The sequence below is a fragment of the Schistocerca serialis genome, chromosome 2, assembly GCF_023864345.2.
Source record: "Schistocerca serialis cubense isolate TAMUIC-IGC-003099 chromosome 2, iqSchSeri2.2, whole genome shotgun sequence".
NCBI lineage: Eukaryota > Metazoa > Arthropoda > Insecta > Orthoptera > Acrididae > Schistocerca > Schistocerca serialis.
The window spans coordinates 579,841,660-579,867,019 of record NC_064639.1 but is presented as its reverse complement, the minus strand read 5'-3'; the positions used below and the strand labels follow the sequence as shown (position 1 = coordinate 579,867,019).

Here is a 25,360-nt window from a genome sequence, read left to right as displayed (position 1 = left end):
ACAATTGCAACAGACATTAACTTTATTAATCTCATGGCTAGCGTCACAGATGCAGCATTCGTAGCCTATCCATTGTCACAAGCACCTCTAGCCTTCACAGTACATGTGTCATCAAATGCAACTTTTTGCATTTTTCAGCCAGCATTTCACATGCCAACTGGTCTACAGGTGACAGAGAACTTAATGCAGTCTACACTGTCATTAAAATGTTTCGACCCATGCTTGGAGGCCAGCAGTTAACACTACTAAATACACTTACCAGAAACCAGAGAAAGCGACAGCACATCAGATGCTACATGTAGGCTACAGGAACCAGTTCACGACTGATATCAGCTATTTCAGTGGTCCACCAGTTGTGCAGCTAGACAATTGTAAAAGATTAGGATTTCTAAGCTTTTACCAGTACACAGGAAGAAGCAGATGCATTAAAATGGCACATTGATTCTAAATGAGGCTTGTAACTTTTTCACATTATCATACAAAGCACATACACACACACTACTGAGATGTTCAACACCAAGAGCATACCTATTTACTACAGCTGAGTGTCAATACCAGGCTATCACCTCTTCATAAACTGGCCTATCCAGAAGTTAGTGCCAACACATTTAGAAAAGGAGTGGTAAAGTTTCATGTAACAATGTCACATGCCACTGAAATATAATTAGTAACCCACTTAGCACTTTCAGTCAACCAATCCAGCAATCTGAATATGTTCACATGGACAACTGATTACAGTACCTGCACCAACAGCGAAGAGAACTATTTCTGCTTCTCAGATACGATTGTAGATCATTTATAAATGACAAGAACAAGAGGGTACTCAACATAAATCACTGTGCTACACATGTAGGGATTATTCTCTATCCTGAAAATTTATTGTATACACTGCTTGGCTCTCTTAATAAACACTCTGCATTATTAGTTAGTGGGATGAAAACCAGTTACCAGCAAGTCTCTGATACCATAATATTTAACCTTCTCTAGATAAGTCACAGTGTGACATTTGCCTGCTTTGTTTCTTCGTTGATAGTCCTCAGTGTCGACGTACTGCATTTTTGTACTGGCTGAAAAATGAGGAGTGGAAGTTCAACACTGACTACTGTAAATGGTGTAGCCGACAGTTGCACACTTCCGTTTCACAGTTCTTTACTCTCACTGATCACAACCCCACCAATATTACACAGAAATATGGCCAGTTCACTATTGGTAAATTTAGATAAAGCCTCATTAATAGCTCTCAGGCAAACATCAGCTTACCGCTACAGTAGTTTGCTGTTGAACAACTATGAGCAGTAAAAACCTAACTACACATTCCACAGCCCTTCAGAATAATATAGCACAAGACACACTACTACTCAAATAAATTGTACAGACACACTCATTGTTTTGCACAAAGCCTGTTTGTGTTATGCTAATTCCACTTCATTATTGTTACTCTTATCTGATACAGATTTCCTGTCTGAAAATCGGCCATGGACTGACTGCCTCAGGACCAAAAATTGGGACTTTATATATACTCACAATATTAGACACTGAAACTATACATTGTTTGATGTTTAATTTACTGAAGTTACAATTAAAACATAACTCATTCAATTAACTGAATTGATTGAAAAATACCTCCTCTTTAACAGTTCCTTCTATATCAAAGATTAGGCTGAATTATTTGTTTAAATGATGAAATTAACAGATATAGTTACACAAACAATACTTTTGACAAACCTGGTAAGTATTTTGGAATTAATTAACGGCTGGCTTTGCTAACATGTTTTCGAATAGTGCCAAATAAATACTTTAAGAATCCTAGTAGTTCTTTTTGTAAACTGAGTGAGGTGGCACAGTGGTTAGCACACTGGACTCTCATTCGGGAGGATGATGGTTCAATCCCATCCCACGTCTGGCCATCCTGATTTAGGTTTTCCGTGATTTCCCTAAATCGCTCCAGGCAAATGCCAGGATGGTTCCTTTGAAATGGCACAGCCGACTTCCTTCCCCTTCCTTCCCTAATCCGATGAGATCGATGACCTCACTATTTGGTCTCTTCCCCCGAAACAATCCAATCCAGTCCAATCTTCTTCTAAATGTTTATACTTACCACAGAAATTATATTTGTTTGTAAGTCAACAATAGAATCTAAGTCACGAAACAATTACTGATTTCACCCTATAACAAAAGATATTAAGTAGGAATAGTCAATATAGATCTGGTGCTATATTCTTTTATGAAAATGCAGATTATACTCAGGTATGTTAATACGCTTACTGCTACAATAGTTTGCTGTTGAACAACTATGAGCAGTAAAAACCTAACTACGCATTTCACGGTCTTTCAGAATAATATGGTAATTAGTCAAAAATGAAAAAATGAATTTAAGGAGGAACATGACAAAACAAGAAAGCAAGTAAAACGATCCCAGCTTGCTTTGTCACAACACAAAATGCCAATTGTCATTATTTTGTCACTTAAATTTTGTTTAATCTGATTCATAAATTGAAAAATAGCATTTTCTGTGAAGAGATCCTTTTGAAGTCCAAAGTGAGATTGACTTAACTGTCTTATTTTGAGAGAGGTGTCTTGGGGTTCTTGCATATAATCTCCAGTACCCCTGAGGAGGATACAAGTAGAGAGACTGTTCAGTAATTATATCTTACTACTTTCCTAGCAAATGGCTCTGACAGCATAATTCTGGCTGTTTGGAAATATCTCCTGTGATGGTGATGAATTACATATTTGACAATATATACTGTGTATATGTGAAGAATGGGATTGTAGTAATTTACTTGATGTATAATGGTCTCTTTAAGTGTTTTTGATTTCAACAGAGTTAATTACATTCTTTTTCTGTTTTCGCAGAGGATGGAGGAATTGTGATTTTTCTGTGTATATTCTGTTGCCTTATCCCTTGACCTACCAATCGTCTGACCTCCTTCAAGGAAGTGAGCATTAAATATGTTAGCTATCTGGCTGTAATCATTTATTATTTGCATGTTTTCTTTAATGGAAAATCCTCGCATCTGCTTAAGTTATTTCCTGGTTTCTCTTTTCTCTATTGTCCATGTAGATTTAATTTTATTATTGTATCATTAATATCAGATGTTACACAGAGTTCTTTGATTTTTAATTGCTTGCATCTCCATAGCTGAGTGGTCAGCATAAATGGCTGCCATGCAGAGGACCCAGGTTTCATTTCCAGTAAGACATGGATTCTGCCTCAGTAGGAGAATAGGTTTGGGGTGTACCCAGGCTTGTGATGGTAATTGAGGAGCTATGTAATTGACAAATAGTAGCACCAGGGCCTGGGAATTCAGCAAAGCAGCTGGAAGAGCAGAGTGCTGACCACATACCCCTCTGTACCACATTCGCATGAGGCCACATGGCAAAATATGGCATGACAACTGGTCAACATCCCCTCAGCCTCCAGGGCGTGGACAAGAAGATTTACTTGTCTAACAATGGGAAGTCCAGTATGGAATAAGAACAGTATTATGAAACGATAAGATTGCTACTCACCATGCAGAGAAGACACTGAGTCACAGACAGACACAACAAAAAGATTGCTATATATTTTAGCTTTCAGCTAGAAAGCCTGCCTCAAAAGTAGAAAACGAAAAAAACACACACGCACCCACACACTGTCTCTGGCTGCTGTGGCTGGATTGAATAGTAACTGCATCTGATGGGAGCAGCAATCCAGTGGTGTGGGTAAGGAGGTGGCATGGAGTGGGAAGGGGGTTGATAGCAGGATGGGTTGGGGTATGGGTAATGCTGCTTATGGGGGTGCACAGGGACATTGTGGAAACAGGGTAGGGCTGCCAGATGCAATCAGGAGGTTTGGGAGGTGGTGGGGGAAGGGGCTGAAAAGAAGAGAAGGGGAAAAGGACTAGTGGGTGTGTTGGTTGAATACAAGGATGTGTTGTGCTGAAGTGGGAGGGAAACAGACGCTAGCTAAGGTTGAGGCCAGGGGGGCTTACGGGAACGCAGGACACATTGCAGGGAGAGTTTCCACCTGTGCAATTTAGAGAAGCTGGTTTTGGTAGGAAGGATTGTGGGAAGCCTTTCTGTGCCAACCTATTCAGGCATCTTGTAGAGGAATCCTTCCTATTCACCTGGTTCAGATTCGTTGTGTCATCTTCATGATCTGGACCAAGCGTTAGAACACCTTATCCACTTTCTTCCAGAACCTCAATATCTCTTCCCCTATTTCCTTCACTTGCTCCCTTCAACTGAATATGCCACTTTTCTCTATGTCGACATCTGCATCAAGGATAGCTACACCACTACCTCCGTCTATATCAAACCTATCAACCACTAGCAATACCTCCACTTCAACGGCTGCCACCCGCACCAAGAAGTTCCTTCCATACAGCCTAGCCACTCATGGTCATCACACCTGCAGTGATGAGCAGTCCTGCTCCACATATACTAAGGATCTCCACAGAGGCTTTCACTGAATGAAATTACCCTCCCTACCATGTACAGTAACAGATCCCCCTTGCCTTGTCTCTTTATACACCTACCTCCCCATACACCCACTGTCCACCCACAAAGGAGCACTCTCCTCATGACTCAGTACCATCCAGGACTGGTGCAACCGACTAACTTTCTCCGCCAGGGTCTCGACTACCTCTCGTTGTGGTTTGAAATGACAAATATTCTCCCCAATCTTCCCACAGTGGTATTTCACCACCCAGTCAGTTATGCAATATCCTTGTCCATCCCTACTCCACCACTTCTCCCAATCCCTGCTTCATGGCTCATATCCATGCAATAGGTCTAGATGATAGACCTGTCCCATACATCATCCCTCACCACCTATACTCCAGTCCAGTCCTATCCTGTGCAAGTCAGGACTACCTGTGACCTACAAACTCAGCTCCAAACACTAATCATTAACAAGATACAATCTCTGTGCTGTTTTCTTGTGATCATAATGACTAACAAGCTGTTCCTCCATATAAATGGCCATTGACAAACTGTGGCCAAGTTACAGCTGGACCACTCAGTTGCTGAACATGCTGCATGACACAGTGCTCTCCACCTCAGTGACTGATTCACAGCTTGTACCATCTGGATACTTCCTACCAACACCATCCGTGTGGGAACTTCCCGTGCAATATATCCTACGTTCCTGTAATCCCCTGGCCTCAATTTTCGCTACCATCTGTCCTCCACTTACCTATTGCCTTCCCTGCTCCCATTCCAGCACAACAAAGCCTTCTATTTCACCAACACAATCACTAGTCCTCTTCCCTTTCTCTTCTTTTCCACTCCTCCCCTAACCTCCCACTGCACCTAGCACCCCTACACTGTCCCCGCCAATCTCCTGTGCCCTCCCATCCCCCTCCCCATCACGTGGCAGGCAATGTGTTAATATTGTTATTTACATATTGGCACATTCTTTTCCTGCTGTCACTGCACTTCGTTTTCTGTACACTCCATGTTGTCTCATTGAGGCAAATTCAAGTTCTTGGAATCTTTGTTCTAAACGCTTTAGTTCTTGCTTAGTTATTGTCTCCGTTTGTATCGCTCCTGATGCATATGTCATGTCTAAAATATGTCCTTCTATAATAGTTCTCATTGCCTCATTACTAGTGCTAGACACATCCAGTTTGTTGTGTTTAACTTCATAGACAAGAGTCCTAGGTTCCAAAGGGCCCGAGTTCCAAATGAGTTTTGTTTTTTTCATTTAGTGATGATTAAAATAAACATATATTTTTCAGCATCCACATCAAACATTCAAGATAAATCTGAATGTAATGGTTGATGAGAGTTTTATTTTAACCACAGTAATGGCGGTAGAGTTCAAAATAGTGTATGGTTGCTAGATTTTTTAAAAGTATGTATTCAAATGCTGTAACCAGGAAACTGAAATATAATTTAGCGGTACCATTGTAGTTGTTCTTCACCTTCATCAGTATTAATAAATGGCTATGCTGGAATTTGGTTGGTATGACATAGTCTTTGTGAATATTTTAAACAGTTCATTCAGTACTTCCCAAGTACAAGCAATGATGTCTGTTAATACAACCACGACAAAATCATACGTATTTTATAATCAGTGTTTGCAAACCACCTAGGAGTAGTGGTGGCTTCATAAAAGTCTGTATGCCATAAAACGTATTTTATTTATGGTGTTATGCTGTTTCTTAAATATGTCCAGTCAAGGAACATTTCTTTGTACATCACCTTAGCACGATTTGCATATACGACAGAAATGTAGGGAACAAGCAGGGATGGAAGAACTGCAAAATCAAAAAATGATGCATATTCTAAAAGTCAAAATACGAGCTCGTAAAAATGTTTTATCAAGAAACCTTCCCCATGGCCAACTTCGAATTTCTACTTCTGCAGTAGAAATACACAGGTACAATTTATTACCGAGATAAAATAATGCAGTTGCTAAAGCATGTTTCCTGGCTTCAAGTGATCAAGAAGAGTAATTAAATGGAAACGCCTTAAAATGCGAAGCCTACTATACCAGTTAACTCACAGGAGTAATTTAGTTACATTCAAATTATTTTTAGCATTTGCAACTTGTAAATATGCACCATTTGCACACTGTGAGATCATTTCGTAACTAAGGCACACTGTGACTGGACTGAATAGAGCGCTAAAATTGAAAGGAACGCGCACATGGCATACTAAGCTGAGCTGATTGGTACACAATGTTCTTCCAATTTGAGGTTCAACCGTAGCAAGATCACCACTCAGCGCAGCCATCCTGCAATTCATTAAGTACGTATTCAAACTTCATTGTTATACAGCAACATTAATTTTTTTTCTGTCTTATTTTTCTTGCTTCCGAATCCCAAACAAATGCAAAACGCCGGAGATGGGCTAGCCAACATACCGTACGTAAAAAATGAGGATACTTTCGCGGCGAACACTAATAATTTTTGGTGAAGATAAAGCTACGCTATAAATTTACGTACGAACAGCGAAAGTTTACAATAAACTATTACGTAGAATGCTCTGCGGGAACGATTGGTGTTAGTAACTTGAAAGTCTGTATTACATGCTGTTGGCGTGCATGCTTTTTATTTGGATTCATGAAGCAATACAAAGGGGTTGACAAACACTGTTTGTGTTGTTTTGAATTGGGTGGACGAAGACAGGAACCGTGAAATATCAACATGTTTGCGGTGTGAAAAATCCGTAGGTTATGGCGCTGTACGAACAAAAAAAACATTTATCCATACATATTGTAGTTTTCAATTACGATGTTTGAGTCTCTACCTATACGTGCAAGGTCACCCCTGATTAATATAACCTAACCTGTCAGATTATTTACCCTGCTACACTACATTTTCATTAATGAATGAATTATAAAATGAGTAATGGAGAAAAACAAAAACGACCTACCTGTTTGATATGTGGCGGTCCAATTTCATCCAGTAATTACGGTGTATTTTGTACGGTTGTACCTAATACTGATACGCTGCTTGCCAATGCAGTGGAGAAAATTGTATGCAAGAAACTTGTACGGTCTGTATTGTCAGCAGCATCCATCTGTGCAAAATGTTTTTCCCTTTTTGAGGAATTAGCATGCGCCGAAACAAAGTGCACATCCATCAAGAAAAAAATTCTAACATTTTTTGAAAGAAATTCCCATAGAATAAAAAATGGTATACAGGATATTCAGGGTGTAGCGTGTCAGACAGAAGATGTGATAGAAATTAACAGTGTTGTTGAGAAACCAGATGATAAACTGAAAGAGGAGGAATGTGAACCAGATACTGAAAATTCTTGTGAGAAATCTACTACAGAACAGAAGGTGAGCAATAAAGAATTTAAATATTTTTATGAATGTGCATGGAGAATGGAACACCTGAATTTTGTGTTTTGGCCCGTTTTTTTTTTTTAAATGAAATATTGCAGAGCAATTGTTGTTATTGTCATCGTAAGACTGGTTTAATGTAGCTTTGCATTCTGGTCTATTTTCTGCAAAACAATTGCAACTTATATTTCATTGTACCTCTTACTGTGTTAAAGCCCTGTTATCTTTCTCTAATTTTAGTATGAGTTCCTTTTAACTGAAATAAACTTCTGTAATACAGGAAAATCCTGGGAGAAGCACAATTAGTGCTGGATTTAATTTTATGTTCTGCCTTATTTTACATTGTAAAAATTATGTTTTAATAGCGTAAAGCAAGACATTGATGCTTCTATTAATATGCATTCATCATAGTTTCCTCTGCAGTACAGGTAGAGACAGAACATTTCACAGAGAAACTGGAAGGGAGCAGTCTGAGGTTCCAAAAGTATTCTCCAATGCCCAAAGTCTTAATGTGACAATGTTTCACGTTTACAGTTCATTTTAATTATTCTCTTTCCTGTTTGTGTATTCCTGCTGCTTCATGATCACGCAACTTGATTTCTTCTGGGAGGTGTCTTTTGTACACACAGAGTATTACTATTCAGTTATCATTATTACAATGAAATGAATACCTCTGACTGCATACAGGCATTGATATAAGTCAATGGGGCAGTTGAAAATGTGTGCCCCGACTGGGACTAGAACCCGGGATCTCCTGCTTACATGGCAGACGCTCTATCCATCTGATAGTGGATAGTGCGACTGAGGGACTTAACTATATATATAGAGGGAAACATTCCACGCGGGAAAAATATATTTAAAAACAAAGATGATGTGACTTACCATACGAAAACATCTATCGACCTGCCAGCGCTTTCGTATGGTAAGTCACATCATCTTTGTTTTTTATATATATATATAAAGTTCTTGGGGTCTGGAGGTTGATGGAGTCAGGTGAAAGGTTTTGCAGGGGGCCTAAGATTCTGAGGATTCCTTGAAGCTCCGCCTGGACATCAGGAATGGGGTTACCTTGGCAAACTTTGTATGTGGTGTTGTCTGAAAGCTGACGCAGTCCCTCAGCCACATACTCCCGACGATCAAGTACCATGGTCGTGGAACCCTTGTCCGTCGGAAGAATGACGATGGATCGGTCAGCCTTCAGATCACGGATAGCCTGTGTGTGCGAGTGTATACTCGTCCTTTTTTCCCCCTAAGGTAAGTCTTTCCGCTCCCGGGATTGGAATGACTCCTTACCCTCTCCTTTAAAACCCACATCCTTTCGTCTTTCCCTCTCCTTCCCTCTTTCCTGATGAGGCAACAGTTTGTTGCGAAAGCTTGAATTTTGTGTGTATGTTTGTGTTTGTTTGTGTGTTTGTGTGTCTATCGACCTGACCATATTCTTCTGTGCAGATGCACAAACAGTGCCCGAACTCTTACGGGAATCGGCAGTAAAGCCACGAGTAATGAGTATAATGGGCAGGGGCACTATGAATATAGTGTGGGACAATGAATTGTGAATGTGGATCTCACGGGAGTCATGCCAGAGATGAGTCCCTGCAGTCACACTATCTTCCGTGTCCTCGGTGGCTCAGATGTATAGAGCATCTGCCATGTAAGCAGGAGATCCCGGGTTCAAGTCCCAGTCGGGGCACATATTTTCAACTGTCCCCATTGACTTATATCAACACCTTTATGCAGACAGGGGTATTCATTTCATTGTAATTTCATTCTAACAAGCTGCATGGTAACCAATGATATCTGTTCTTTTGGACAATACAGTTATCATTATTGTTCAGATTCCAATAATTGCCAACACATGTTGTACATCCCTTAGCACAGTATACTGGTTGGCCATCTGCTACTCTCTCTCTCTCTCTCTCTCTCTCTCTCTCTCTCTCTCTCTCTCTCTCTCTCTCTCTTTTCTTCCATTCTCTCTTTTTATCATCACCAGGAAAGGAAGTTTTGCATTTCAGAAGTTGGGCATGGGAAAAGGCAAATTTTCAAGTTGTGTCAAATTTCATGAACTCCTTTTGGGTCTTACCGTACTATATACATATTTTCCTCATTACACAACAACACTGGTAACTGTTCTTTGCTTGGAAACATTTGCATTGTCTAGGATTCAAAGGTGAACTCTCCAGCATAGCATGAGGGTCTGCTGTGTTTTTCATAGTAGTGTCTGTGTTCATTTTTCTACAAACATTTCTTTCTCCATTTATGTTTTAATAGAAAACATTTTAGATGAAATGAGTTTTTCTCTAAACCTTTCCAGACTGATACTGGCAAAGTTACCCCTCGAACTTCAATAGTTGCAGCTGGGAAAGCAGGAGCTTACAGTAAGAGAAAAGGAAGACCAGCACGAAAACCACATACATCTAAACAAATTTCTAACAAGTTATCCAGTGGTCAAGGAAAAGATGTTCATCGAGTTCGGCGTTATATACACCCATGCTCACTTTGTGGTAGACTTTTTCGTCGTCCTTGTGAGGTAAAACAGCATTTGTTGTCCCATGGGGGTGCAAAGCCTTATCAGTGCCGTGATTGTGGGAAAAAGTTTGGCTCAAAATCAGGTGCAGGTATTCATGCTCTGAAGAAGCATGGTAAAGATATAACTGAAGAAAATATAATTGACTTGTGTAAGGATGGTACTTTTATAAACTCTTCTTCTGACCAGGTAAATATGATGGTTGAAAGAGACAATAAAGTGAAGAAGGAAGTAGATGATCACAGAGACAATGACACAACAAGTAGTGATGATGATTTTGAGTGGAAAATGGATGAAGAAGAAATTTTTGGTATGTTTAGTAGTGAGGGGCAAAAATTTGACTCTGTAACCAACTCACCAGACAAAGGTACATCTAGTGAAACTGAACAAAATGGAACTGTTAATGTTAAAAATGAAGATGTTAAAAAAGATATTACCGAAGACAAGAGCAAAGAGGAAGAAGCAAAGCTATCTGATACTGGAAAATCTTCACAAGGACCAAGAAATAATGAAGAGAATAATGACAGCAAAGACGACAAGAGGGCCAGAAAAGAAAAGAAAAGAAAGCGGGAGCCAGCACCGAAGGTACCAAAACACGAGTGTGGTATCTGTGGTAAGAAGTGGCGAACTATGAGTGAATATAGATCACATGTTGCGACTCACAGTGATGAAAGACCATACATTTGTGAAATTTGTGGGCAAGCGTATAAACACAAACCAGCACTAGATATTCATGTTGGGATGCATAATGGTATAAATCCCTTCTGTTGCCCCTACTGCAACAAGGCATTCACCCAAAAGGGAGCACTTCAACGCCATATGCCCATACACACTGGGGAAGCACCATTCCAGGTAAGAAGCATATTTATTAATGCTTTTACAAATATTAATCAGAATGTTAATTCACTGGATTTTTTTGTGGCTTATTGTTGCTATTATTAATCTTAGAGTAATGTCCAACATATACATTCAAATTTCCAGCCAAATCTGTATCACATGTCTTTGGCCCTGTTGTTCCCCCTTTTACTTTTTCCTTCACCATTATGCTAAAGAATGAATGTTTTTTTTTTCCCAGATTTCTGTGTCATTGTTCTCATTCCTTCATCACTGCCTTGACACAGTCTCAGAGTTTGACATATGGAGGTCATTTAGACATTAGACTTGATACACAATTACCAAATACAGTGATGTTTGTTGTTCGTACCATCTACTAATTTTATATGTAATAATCTACATCGTAGATTTACTTATTATAGTAATGAGCTGGTTTAGTACACTGTTGTTATACAAATTTTAAAAGTGCAATCAGTTGCACTACGACATGAAATGTAAAGTTAATTTGCAACCATTATCCAATAATGTTATGTTGAACTTAACATCTGCAATGAAATAATAGTAAGCCATTATCCAGTGATGACATGTATTTGATTCAGTAAAATGAAGTATGTCAAATGTATTACAAGAAAGTGCTCTGAAGATTGTGGTTGTTTGCCTGAGATTGCATGAAGTGCTGTTACAGCCAGTGAGTTACTCACCTACAGTTGCCCAAGCAACCTCAGGCATTGGCACTGTAGCAGAAGGCCGATGGTACTAGTGGTGTGGTAATACCATGCAGCTGTTTAATAATAATAATAATAATAATAATCCTGGTAAGATCAATTTACCTAAAGTATGACTTCATTCTGGAATAATTTTTTTGTATTGTATTGTATTTTTTATTGGTCTGTTGTCTACATAGCAGCTTATGCATAAGACATTGGACAAGTCAAGTTATAAATATACAGGCTGAAAGTCATTTCAAGGTGTACATATTTAAGGTTACAATAATACACTTTACACGTAAGTATTTATATAACAAATTTTATAAATTTAAATATTCTTCAATGGAGTAAAAGCAGTGATGCTGTAATTATGACTTTAGAGATTTTCCAAAAGTATTGACCTCTGTGATAGCTTTTATGTTTTCAGGAAGTTTGTTATAAAGCTTAACTCCCATGTGAAAAGTACATTTTTGAAACAGTGCTGTGCTGTTTTGAGTCATATGTAAGTTTCTGTTTTGTCTGGTAAAGTGATCATGTATATCACAGTTTTTTTGCCGTCTCCAGTCCTTACCTATTACATTTAATTTAAAGAACAAAAGTGTTTCCATAATGTATACGCATGGTAATGGAGGAATACCAGATTTCTTAAACAGGGGTTAACAAGAGTCTCTAGGCTTGCACTCAAATAAGATTCTAATGGCCCTTTTTTTGTAGTTTAAAAGTGCTATTAGCTGTTTTAGTGTTTCCCCAGAAGGTGACCCCATATCTAAGACGAGAATGAAAGTACGCATGATATGCCTTCAATACTGGATTCCGTAGAAATGTTGGAACACATGAGGCAATACTGACCCTACGACTTATCTTAGAAGAAAGATTAAGAAAAGGCAAACCTACATTTCTAGCATTTGTAGACTTAGAGAAAGCTTTTGACAATGTTGATTGGAATACTCTCTTTCAAATTCTGAAGGTGGCAGGGGTAAAATACAGGGAGCGAAAGGCTATTTACAATTTGTACAGAAACCAGATGGCAGTTATAAGAGTCTCGGGGTATGAAAGGGAAGCAGTGGTTGGGAAGGGAGTGAGACAGGGTTGTAGCCTATCCCCGATGTTATTCAATCTGTATATTGAGCAAGCAATAAAGGAAACAAAAGAAAAGTTTGGAGTAGGAATTAAAATCCATGGAGAAGAAATAAAAACTTTGAGGTTCACCGATGACATTGTAATTCTGTCAGAGACAGCAAAGGACTTGGAAGAGCAGTTGAACGGAATGGACAGTGTCTTGAAAGGAGGATATAAGATGAACATCAACAAAAGCAAAACGAGGATAATGGAATGTAGTCGAATTAAGTCGGGTGATGCTGAGGGAATTAGATTAGGAAATGAGACACTTAAAGTAGTAAAGGAGTTTTACTATTTGGGGAGCAAAATAACTGATGATGGTCGAAGTAGAGAGGATTTAAAATGTAGACTGGCAATGGCAAGGAAAGCGTTTCTGAAGAAGAAAAATTTGTTAACATCGAGTGTAGATGTGTCAGGAAGTCGTTTCTGAAAGTATTTGTATGGAGTGTAGCCATGCATGGAAGTGAAACGTGGACGATAAATAGTTTAGACAAGAAGAGAATAGAAGCTCTCGAAATGTGGTGCTACAGAAGAATGCTGAAGATTAGATGGGCGGATCACATAACTAATGAGGAGGTATTGAATAGAATTGAGGGAGAAGAGGAGCTTGTGGCACAGCTTGACTAGAAGAAGGGATCGGTTGGTACGGCATGTTCTGAGACATCGAGGGATCACCAATTTAGTATTGGAGGGCAGCGTGGAGGGTAAAAATTGTAGAGAGAGACCAAGAGATGAATACACTGAGCAGATTCAGAAGGATGTAGGCTGCAGTAGGTACTGGGAGATGAAGCTTGCACAGGATAGAGTAGTATGGAGAGCTGCATCAAACCAGTCTCAGGACTGAAGACCACAACAACAACAACTACAACAACAACAATTGTTTTCTCACTACAGCATGATTTTAATGAACAAAGAAGGTAACATGTTTTGCTCAGTTCTGCATTGAGATATTCAATATGCTTATTCCATCTGACGCCACTCTGCAGCCAAAGTCCTAAGAATTTGGTTTCAGTATTGTTACCAACTGGTTCGTCATTGATAGAGACTGATGGGATAAACATGTCCTTGTTAGGAACATTGGGGAATTTTAGAGCAATGGTTTTCTTACTGTTTATTACAAGCTGATTACTCTGTGCCCAGCTGCTAAGTTGTTTCGTGACCACATTTACTCTCTGCTGTAACTGTTCATCGCCGTCACCTTTTAGTAGAATAGTGGTGTCATCTGCAAATGTGATTGTTTTGTGTGCATCAACATTTAAGCTTAGATCATTTATGTACAGAAGAAACAGAAGGGGTCCCATTACTGATCCTTGGGGTACACCACATTTAATTTGTTTATAGTCAGATAAGTGATTAGATACAGTTTTTAGTTCAATATTTGTGTGCTTGATGCACACTGCCTGCTTACGACTAGTCAGGAAGGAACTGATCCACTTGTTGGACAGACCTGGAGTACCATATCTTTCGAGCTATGATAGCAGAATTTTATGGTCCACCATGTCAAAAGCTTTTGACAAGTCAATAAATACTCCTATTGTTTCCTGTTTTTTGTCCATTAGGTTTAGGATGGAATTGATGCACTCATGGACAGCAGTTGTCGTTGACCTCTTATTTCTGAATCCATGTTGTTCATTACATAGGATGCTGTTTTTATTTATAAATTTCATAAGTTTGTCATACATAACTTTTTCCAGTACTTTAGAGATGCAGGAGGAAACTGTGATGGGTCTGTAGTTATTTGCATTGTCTTTATCCCCTTTTTTATATACAGGAATAACTTTTGATGTTTTCAACACATTGGGGAAAGTGCCTGCCTGGAGTGAGTAGTCACATAAGTGTGTGAGTACTTCAATTAGGTTTGATGCGCTCTTCTTTAACATTGTTGCAGGTATACCATCAATACCTGCTGATTTGGAATTTTTTAGTCTTTTTATTGCTTTAGCTACTTCATTTTGTGAAACAGAACTGATGTACATTGATCCTCTACATGCACTTATTTTATATTCATTTGCCTGGGTGCTCTTAAAGTTTGATTGTAACATATTATCAGCAACACCTGTGAAAAAGTTGTTAAATGTGTTGGCTACTTCTAAGAGGTTTGTTTACTTTTTTATTTTTATGTGATTCTGTTTTATTTTTGCAAGATTGTCTGTATTCTCCACATTCTTTTTTTATAACACTACACATAGACTTTGATTTATTAGCTGAGTTATAAATGATATCATCATTATGCATTATTTTTGCTGCTTTTATTACTTTTCTTAATATTTTGGAGTATTTTTTATAGTATGTGCATACTTCTGGTGAGGAATTTTTGAGTTACATATTTCATGAAGTAGTCTTTTTTTCTGGCATGAAACCCTTATTCCCTTTGTGATCCAGCTGTCTGTTCTAGAGTTCCCCCGTATGGTTAATGTTTTCAGTGGGAATGCAAGTTCAAAGAAATGGGTTAATGTATCAATGAAAGTGTTGAATTTTTCATTTATATCGTTCATTTTGTACACTCCTGTCCATTTTTCTTTCTGTAATAAGTTGTTGAAGTAGTTTACATTATGTTGATGATAACTTCGATATGCTGTTCTGAAAGACATGCTGTTAATAATACTGCCTTGTACTTTTATGCTTAATATTTGAGCAAGATGGTCACTAAAACATGCATTGACAATTTTTAGTGAGGTGTTGTGTAAACTCTTACTGACTAGAAACTGATCAAAAGCTGTTTGGCAAGTTTCTGTTACTCGGGTAGCTGCTTTTACTTCAGCCTTTAAATTGTAGGATGTTGCAAGGTTCAAAATGGTCTCCCTATTTCCACTATTCGTGAGGAAATCAATATTGAAGTCACCACAGATTATCAATTCACAGTCCATTTTATTTACTTTATTTAGCAATGATTCCATTTTGTTTAAGAAAAGTTCAAAATTCCCTGATGGTGATCGGCAAACTGTGGCAATAACCAGGTTGAAACTGAGTAATTTTTATAGCTGCAGTTTCATAATCCTTTTCGACATATGTCCTAGTTAAAGTAGCCTATCATGTTAACATTCTCCATTTGTGGTGGCAGTATTGTGTAAAGTGGATTGACACTCTAACATGGTGAGTTATTTCTACAAGCCTACCACATATGCTATTGAGCCCTAGTGAACACATACACAATTGAACGTCATCTGCACCACCTTACTTTGAGTCAGCCAGTTTGTTCATGAGTCATGCTTCTTTGTCAACCTGCTATTTGAGACCTCGTCACAGTTATTGTGATGAAAGAGCATTTGACATATTCAAAGGTCAGGCCAGGGTATTGCATTGCTGAGCACGTTGCATGATGGATATGGTATCAAGGTAGCAGAGAATAAAATAGGCATATGAAAACTGAACATTTAATAGCATTAAGATAATTAATGTTCTGACACATAACAGCAAAATTTTTTTTAAATGTGATGAAACATACTACTGAATCCTCAAGTCAGTGAATTCGATGTAGTAAAGGCTTCGGAAAGCTAAACTTGGCAAACATATGACCTTCAGGGAGAGGCTTAGTGATGAAGATCAAATATACTGATTAGCATATGCCAAGAACAATGTCAGTTGTGACTCTTGGAACATAAAATTTTCTGTCAAACTAGGATTTTCCTCAATAATTTATAAGCCAGAACAGGTATACAGGTCACACGGTGTCAGTGTCCATCCCAGTTATATTCCATTATCTTGCAGTAGATGTGGGCTGTTCGGTGCTGGATGTGTTCTCTTAGACTTGGATGGCTTCATGTGGTAGATGGTAGTCATATTGTGAGTATTATGATTGTGTCAGTGTAACAGCTATACAACTGAAAAATTAATGTGTTTTCTGCAGGATCATTTTCTGGTATACAGTACATCCCTGGAGAAATAGTCAGTATTCAGGGATATGACAGGAATGATCATTTGAAGCACAAAAGTTGTGTAAACATTAGTTCTAAAATGCATACCTTAAGAGCTGTATGCACTTCTTCGTCTTTAATACTGTGAAACAAATCATTTCTGCTGCAAGCTCTGTGCTTTCTATATTTTGAAAGGTGGTACTATGGAGCAAAACAAGAAAAACATGTCCAGTAAACAAAGGCCCTAAAGTCTATGAGTACTTGTTCATCTGTGCTAATGGGAAACACATCTCATTTACTGAACAAGTGCTCATAGCTCTTAAGGTATGCATTTTAGAGCCCATATTTACTAGACAATTTTTTCTCATTTTGGTCCGTACTACATACTCCAAAAATATGAAAGCGAAGAGCTTGCAGCAGAAGAGATTTGTTTAAGGGTCTCAAAGATGAAGAAGTGTTCATAGCTCTTAAGATATTTGAGTTAATGCCCACATTTGCTAGCCTTGCTTTGAATGATCGTTCCTGTCATATCCTTGAATTTGACATTTCTCCTGGGACACCTGCATATATCAGCTATTGCACAGGAGTGGCTTGCAGAACAATGATATTTCTGGACTGGCTTCCTCCTACACCAGAGATTAGCCCAATTGAAAATATCTGGGCAAAGACAAAATGGACCATGCAAAAAACTGATGTTACCGTGCTCTACTAGCTTGTGGTGGTCTTTGGAATGCCACTTTAGTTGCTGGAGAGGAAGTGGGAGGAAAAAGAGTGATTTGCACTGAGGTGAAAAAAGTTATGGGATAGCAATAGGCACGTATACGGATGACGGTAGTATTATGTACACAAGATGTAAAAAGGCTGTGCACTGGTGGAGCTTTCATTTGTCCTCAGTTGATTAATGTGAAAAGGTTTCTGATGTGATTAAGCCCACACAACAGGAATTAACAGATCTTGAATACAAATGGTAATTGGAGCTAGACTCATGGGACATTCCATTTCAGTTGTTAGGTGATTCAATATTCCGAGATCCCTATTGTCATGAGTGTGCCGGGAATAACAGATTTCAGGCATTATCTCTCACCATGGTCAACGCAGTGGCCGACAGCCTTCACTTTATGACTGAGAGCCGGCACAACACCACCTGCAGTGCCTCTCCTGGGATAGTGACTACATCGGTTACACCTTAGATGACTGGAAAAATGTAGTCTGATCAGATGTGTCCCAGTTTTAGTTGGAAAGAGCTGATGGTAGGGTTCGAGTGTGATGCAGATCCCACGAAGCCACGGACCCAAGTTGTCAAAAAGGCATTGTGCAAATTGGTGGTGGCTCCGTAATTGTGTGGGTTGTGTTAACTTGGAATGGACTGGGTCTTCTGGTCCAGCTGAACTGGTCATTGAGATTTATGTTCAGCTACTTGGAGTCCATTTGCAGGCATTCATGGACTTCATGTTCCCAAACAACAATGGGATTTTTGTAATGGATGACAATGTGCCTTGTCACTGGGCCACAATTGTGTGTGATTGGTTCCAATAAAAAATATTCTGGACAATTCAAGCAAACGATTTGACCACCCAGATCGCCCGATATGGAACAGAATCAAGAGGTCAGTTCGTGCACGAAAACCTGCACCATCAACGCTTTTGCAATTATTAATGGCTGTAGAGGCAGCTTGGTTCAGTATTTTTGCAGGGGACTTCCAGTGACTTGTGGAGTCCATGCCATATTGAGTTGCTGCACTACGTCAGACAAAAGGGGGTCTGACACCATATTAGGCGGTATCCCCTGACTGCAGTGTATTACTCAGTTCATAGACTTTTTTTAGTTGAACATGATATTGAAGTTAGATAATATATTAAGTGGGAAAGAGATTACACACTGATCCTTTTGAGTACCAGAAATGTCTATGAAGAAAAGTGAACTGCTCATTCTGTTAATTTTGTGTTTTCATTGGACAGGAAAAAACCTCACATGCTAACACAAAAATTAACCGTAAGTGTAATTCGGACTGAACTCTGCCATCACGTAGTTGCCTCCAGCCTGTCATTCCTGCCACTTACCTATGGAGACTAACACAGTGTACTGTAACCTCAAGGCATTTCTTGCCACTATTCTGACCTTGACTCCACCTGAAATCAACCTTACTGGTGGCTTGCAGAGTATCTATGTAGGTGTAGATATAGATATTTTGAATATGTCAGTAAGACTTGAATGGATGGCTCTATATATTTAATTATTTATTTATTTCCTACTTAGCCTGACCAGATTAGGATCTTAACGCCCTCCTTACACTTGACCAGGAAGTACACATATTAAAGATAGAATAAAACATTCACAGCAGTAATAATAATAATAATAATAATAATAATAATAATAATCCCGTGGAGGCCCGGGTAAAGAATAGGCCTCCGGTATGTTCTGCCAGTCGTAAAAGGCGACGAAAAGAACAAACCACTAATAGGGCTAACCCCCCTTTTAGTGTGATTAGTTTGTTCAGGACAGAACTAAAGAAGCCTCGAACAAGCGCCGTCATGGTCGGGGACCGCGCTTGAACCCTATGCCCACCCACAATGGTAACGACACTGCTAGCCATCTGGAAAATGATTCAAATCCAAATAGAGGTGTTTTGCAGGATATGCTTCCTGCAACCACCCTAGAAGGAAAACAAAGACAGAGGATGAGATGGTCAGATGAAGTTAATGGACACCTCATGTTCTGTTATTACCAAGCAACAAACCTAGGAACCAACACAACTAGATACAGATCACAAGTATACACAACATTTATTACCAGATACCCAGAATTAAAATTTTTAACAGAACGACGACTAGCTGATCAGATCCGTGTAATAATCAAAAATAACAGGATACCCCAGTCAGAATTAGAAAACATCAAACAACAAGTACAACAAATACTCGAACAAAATAATGTGCAATCAGAAGAAGAAGAAAATACAGTAATGGACTCAAACATCCCAGAGCAAACAAACAAAGAACAACATGCATCAATTAAACAGTCAGAGGAAAACGAAATCTTAAGACAGCCACCAGAACAAGCACAAATAGAACACGAAGTGACACACATGTTAGATATAGAAGAAAAATTTCAGCTGACATATATAGAATACAAAGACACAAATACAGACATTAGATCATTCTTGCATAGACCACCAAATAACCCACAAGTCGAAACAACAATAAAAACTAGCAACACAATCATACACAACAAAATAAATGAAAACACAACTATGGAAGAGTTACAACTACTGGTTTATATAGGAGTACTCACTACACTAAATATACACACTAGGCAGAGATCAGAACCAACCAACACACAGAAGAAACCCACAAAACCAGTATGGCAACGCAGGCTACAGATCAGAATAGAAAAACTGAGAAAAGACATCGGACAGCTAACACAATTTATAAGAAATGAAATGTCAGGAAAAAAAAAACGGAAAAGGTTAGGTAAAATCTCACAACAAGAAGTGATAGAGCAATTAGATGAAAAGAAGCAGAAATTACAAGCATTGGCCAAACGACTTAGAAGATACAAAAAAAGTGAAAATAGAAGGAAACAAAACCAAACATTCAACACAAACAAAAAGAAATTTTACCAGACAATAGATAACACACACATTAAAATAGACAATCCACCAAACATAACAGACATGGAACACTTCTGGAGCAACATATGGTCAAACCCGATACAACATAACAGGCATGCACGGTGGATACTAGCAGAAACAGATATGTACAAGATGATACCACAAATGCCTGAAGTGATAATTTTGCAACATGAAGTCACCCAAGCAATTAATTCTACTCACAATTGGAAAGCCCCTGGAAAAGATAAAATAGCAAATTTCTGGCTAAAGAAATTCACCTCAACATATTCACATCTAACTAAATTATTTAACAGTTACATTGCAGACCCACACACATTCCCTGATACACTTACACGTTGAATAACTTATCTGAAACCTAAAGATCAAGCAGACACAGCAAACCCAGCTAAATATCGCCCCATAACATGCCTACCAACAATATACAAAATATTAACTTCAGTCATTACACAGAAATTAATGACACATACAACACAGAACAAAATTATAAATGAAGAACAAAAAGGCTGTTGCAAAGGAGCACGAGGATGTAAAGAGCAATTGATAATAGATGCAGAGGTGACATATCAAGCTAAAACTAAACAAAGGTCGCTACACTATGCATACATTGATTACCAAAAAGCTTTTGATAGTGTACCCCACTCATGGTTACTACAAATATTGGAAATATACAAAGTAGATCCTAAATTGATACAGTTCCTAAACATAGTAATGAAAAATTGGAAAACCACACTTAATATCCAAACAAATTCAAATAATATCACATCACAGCCAATACACATTAAGCGTGGAATATACCAAGGAGACTCATTAAGTCCTTTCTGGTTCTGCCTTGCTCTGAACCCACTATCCAACATGCTAAATAATACAAATTATGGATACAATATTACTGGAACATACCCACACAAAATCACACATCTGCTATACATGGATGATCTAAAACTACTGGCAGCAACAAATCAACAACTCAGCCAATTACTAAAGATAACAGAAGTATTCAGCAATGATATAAATATGGCTTTTGGAACAGACAAATGTAAGAAAAATAGCATAGTCAAGGGAAAACACACTAAACAAGAAGATTACATATTGGATAACCACAGCGACTGCATAGAAGCGATGGAAAAAACAGATGCCTGTAAATATCTAGGATACAGACAAAAAATAGGAGTAGATAATACAAATATTAAAGAAGAACTAAAAGAAAAATATAGACAAAGACTAACAAAAATACTGAAAACAGAATTGACAGCAAGAAACAAGACAAAAGCTATAAATACTTATGCTATACCAATATTGACCTACTCATTTGGAGTAGTGAAATGGAGTAACACAGACCTAGAAGCACTCAATACACTTACACGATCACAATGCCACAAGTATAGAATACATCACATACATTCAGCAACTGAAAGATTCACATTAAGCAGAAAGGAAGGAGGAAGGGGATTTATCGACATAAAAAACCTACATTATGGACAGGTAGACAATTTAAGAAAATTCTTTATAGAATGAGCAGAAACTAGCAAAATACACAAAGCAATCACTCATATAAATACATCGGCTACACCACTGCAATTTCATAACCACTTCTACAACCCTTTAGATCACATAACATCAACAGATACGAAGAAAGTAAATTGGAAAAAGAAAACACTACATTGCAAGCACCCGTATCATCTAACACAGCCACACATCGATCAAGACGCATCCAACACGTGGCTAAGAAAAGGCAATATATACAGTGAGATGGAAGGATTCATGATTGCAATACAGGATCAAACAATAAACACCAGATATTACAGCAAGCATATTATTAAAGATCCCAATACCACAACAGATAAATGCAGACTTTGCAAACAACAAATAGAAACAGTAGATCACATCGCAAGTGGATGTACAATACTAGCAAATACAGAATACCCCAGAAGACATGACAATGTAGCAAAAATAATACATCAACAGCTTGCCTTACAACATAAACTTATAAAACAACATGTTCCCACATACAAGTATGCATCACAAAATGTACTGGAGAACGATGAATGCAAATTATACTGGAACAGAACCATTATAACAGATAAAACAACACCACATAACGAACCTGACATCATACTCACCAATAAAAAGAAGAAATTAACACAACTAATCGAAATATCCATACCCAATACAACAAATATACAGAAGAAAACAGGAGAAAAAATTGAAAAATACATCCAACTGGCTGGGGAAGTCAAGGACATGTGGCATCAGGATAAAGTTGACATTATACCAATTATACTATCAACTACAGGAGTCATACCACACAATATCCACCAGTACATCAATGCAATACAGCTACATCCAAACTTGTGTATACAACTACAGAAATCTGTAATTATTGACACTTGTTCAATTACCCGAAAGTTCCTAAATGCAATGTAACATATACTGTACAGTTAAAAGGAAGTCACGCTTGATTAAGGTCCGTGTCACCTTCCATATTTATCCAGACATAACGTCTGAGACAAGAAAGAAATAATAATAATAATTGATCCTTATAATGATGATGATAATGACGATAAGAATAATACTAATAGAAGTAGTAGCAGCAGTAAAGCGCATTAAGAATGACATAGACTAGTTCAGCACTTTTGAATCCATATTTAGTATTATAGAAGCAGAAGGTGTAAAGAAAGAGGAGAAGATTGAAATGAAAGCAACAGTTGCTGTTCGGAAAGAAACATAATTTAAATAAAGAACTCTGCAAACATGTAGGAGGGAAAGTTTGTAGGTGAGGGGCGAATTGGCAACCGTGAGCTGCTGGCTAGTGTATGGGACAGGTGGGTATTGTGGTAGAAGGTATAGCTATCTTTTGATGTTTGGAAGGAATTTAATTTCTCTGATATTTTGAGGAAGATTGTTCCAAAGTCCGGTTCCTGATACAGAAAAATGATTTAGAAATAATGGCAGTGTTACGTGATGGTATAGACAACATTGGTTGCCCAATGTCATTTAAAATTGAGGAACTGAATTTGAGTCCCTGCCTGGCATGTAATTTTAACGTGGACTAAATGTGAAACATCTCTCCCAATTATGCAAGATTGCTTTATGGGATGGGGTGTTGCCAGTGTGATCTCTAAACACACTCACTGTCTCTTTCGTTGTTTGCCCACCTGTGGATCTTCATCCAAATCCTTCTCCCCCCCATGCATGCAAATGCCTCAGTATATGCTTATCAATTGAAAACTGTATTGATAGAATAAAGGCTTCCACGACTGGATGGAACTGCTGCTGGTAAACCTTTCGGGATATAAGGTTGTCCACAGAACTCTTCTGTTCCTATAGTTTTGTTCAGCGTGGTAGTTCTGAATGAAATGATATGAACGGGAGAGTTTTGTGGACCTTATACCCTGAAAGGTTTACGAGCAGCAATGAAAACTGCATTTTTCCTCATATCAACCGGGGCTTCACAAATGAATTACAGCAGTACTGAAACAGAAGTGTTATGAAGCAGTAGGGCAGTGGTAGAACTGGGTTGATTAGGTGCACTATGTTCCAAAATATTTTTTAAACATAACAATAAATATCAGGTCCCACTGAAAATTAAAATATTTTTTAAAATTAAATCATGTCAACGTACACGATCTGATCAAAAGTATCCGGACAGCCCTACGTAATGCAGAATTGAGCACTAGATGTCATGAGAGGCTGACCCGCCAGTACAAAAGCAGGTGGGGAGTGTTGTGTTGTCAGTAGAAAAGCAGTAGCAGCAGATTGTGTTGGTAAAAAGAGCTTAGTGGCTTTGAACCTGGACTACTCATTGAGTGTTACCTGAGTAACAAATCCATCATTGACATTTCAACCCTTCTAAAGCTGCCCAAATCAGATGTTGGTTATGTGGTTGTGAAATGGAAATTGTAAAAGCAAGCCCAAGTAGACCTCATGTACTGATGGACAGGGACTGTTGAGCATTTTGAAGGGCGGTTGTAAAAAATTACTTGAAACCAGTGTAAGAAATCACTCGAGTTCCAAAGTGCTACCAACAGTCCAGTTAGCACAGGGACTGTGTGTAGGGAGTTAAAAAAAGAAAGGGGGTACAATGGTGTCAAGCATCTGCTGTCATCAGTGCTAAGCAACATTGAGGTGATGTAAAGAGTGATACCATTGGGCAGTGGATTTGTGGAAAAAGAGTGTTGAATCATGCTGTACCCTGTTTCAGTCCAGTGGAAGGGTTTGGGTTTGCTAAATACCTGGAGGATATTACTTGCCTTTGTGTGTAGTGCCAACAGTGAAGTATGAGAGAGGTGATGTTACGGTATGGGAGTATTTTCATAGTTAGGGTATGGTCCCCTTGTTATGCTGGTTTCGGCTGTTTAGGAAGACTGGTTTATCAGTCTTACTCAGGCATTCAGACACCTCATTGAAAGTGTCCCCAGCAATGTTCAAGCCATCATAAAGGTGAAAGCTGAAAACACTTCATACTAATATATAGTGTACAGTAAATGGCCATGGAACATTTCGTCGACAGACGAAACCCATTCCCATCTCCAAAGACATGTCACTGTCCAGAATTGCAGAATATGGGCAACGGAAAATCCGCATACACATCAACCAATGCCACCTCTTTCTGCAAATGTGACGTGTGTGGTGTGGGGTCCATATTGTTTCAAGAAGATGAATCCTGTTACCTGTACCTTCACTGGTAAATGATAAGAGTGTCTTTTATGCACTAACATCATTCCAACCCTTCAACAGTGTGAATGTGTTGGTAGGATCATTTTTATGCAAGATAGTGCTCCTTTGCACATTCCACAGCCAGTGAACCAGCTGCTGCAGAGACATTTCGGAAATGCTAGAATTGTCATCTGTCATTTCCCAGATCACCAGATTTTAATCTGTGTGACTTCTGGCTGGGGGTTATCTGAAAGATTTTGT

At 38.5% G+C, this 25,360-nt stretch overlaps 1 protein-coding gene across 1 annotated transcript in view; it reads left to right on the top strand.

Annotated features, from left to right (window-relative positions):
- The first annotated feature begins 6,985 nt into the window (after positions 1 to 6,985).
- LOC126457593 (zinc finger protein 235-like) overlaps positions 6,986 to 25,360 on the top strand; it is a 43,676-nt gene continuing 25,301 nt past the window's right edge. The window contains exons 1-2 of the mRNA XM_050094030.1: positions 6,986 to 7,777; positions 10,092 to 11,156. Of these exons, the coding sequence (XP_049949987.1) occupies positions 7,322 to 7,777; positions 10,092 to 11,156 (1,521 nt within the window). The 5' untranslated portion in view covers positions 6,986 to 7,321. The remainder of the gene's footprint in view (positions 7,778 to 10,091; positions 11,157 to 25,360) is intronic.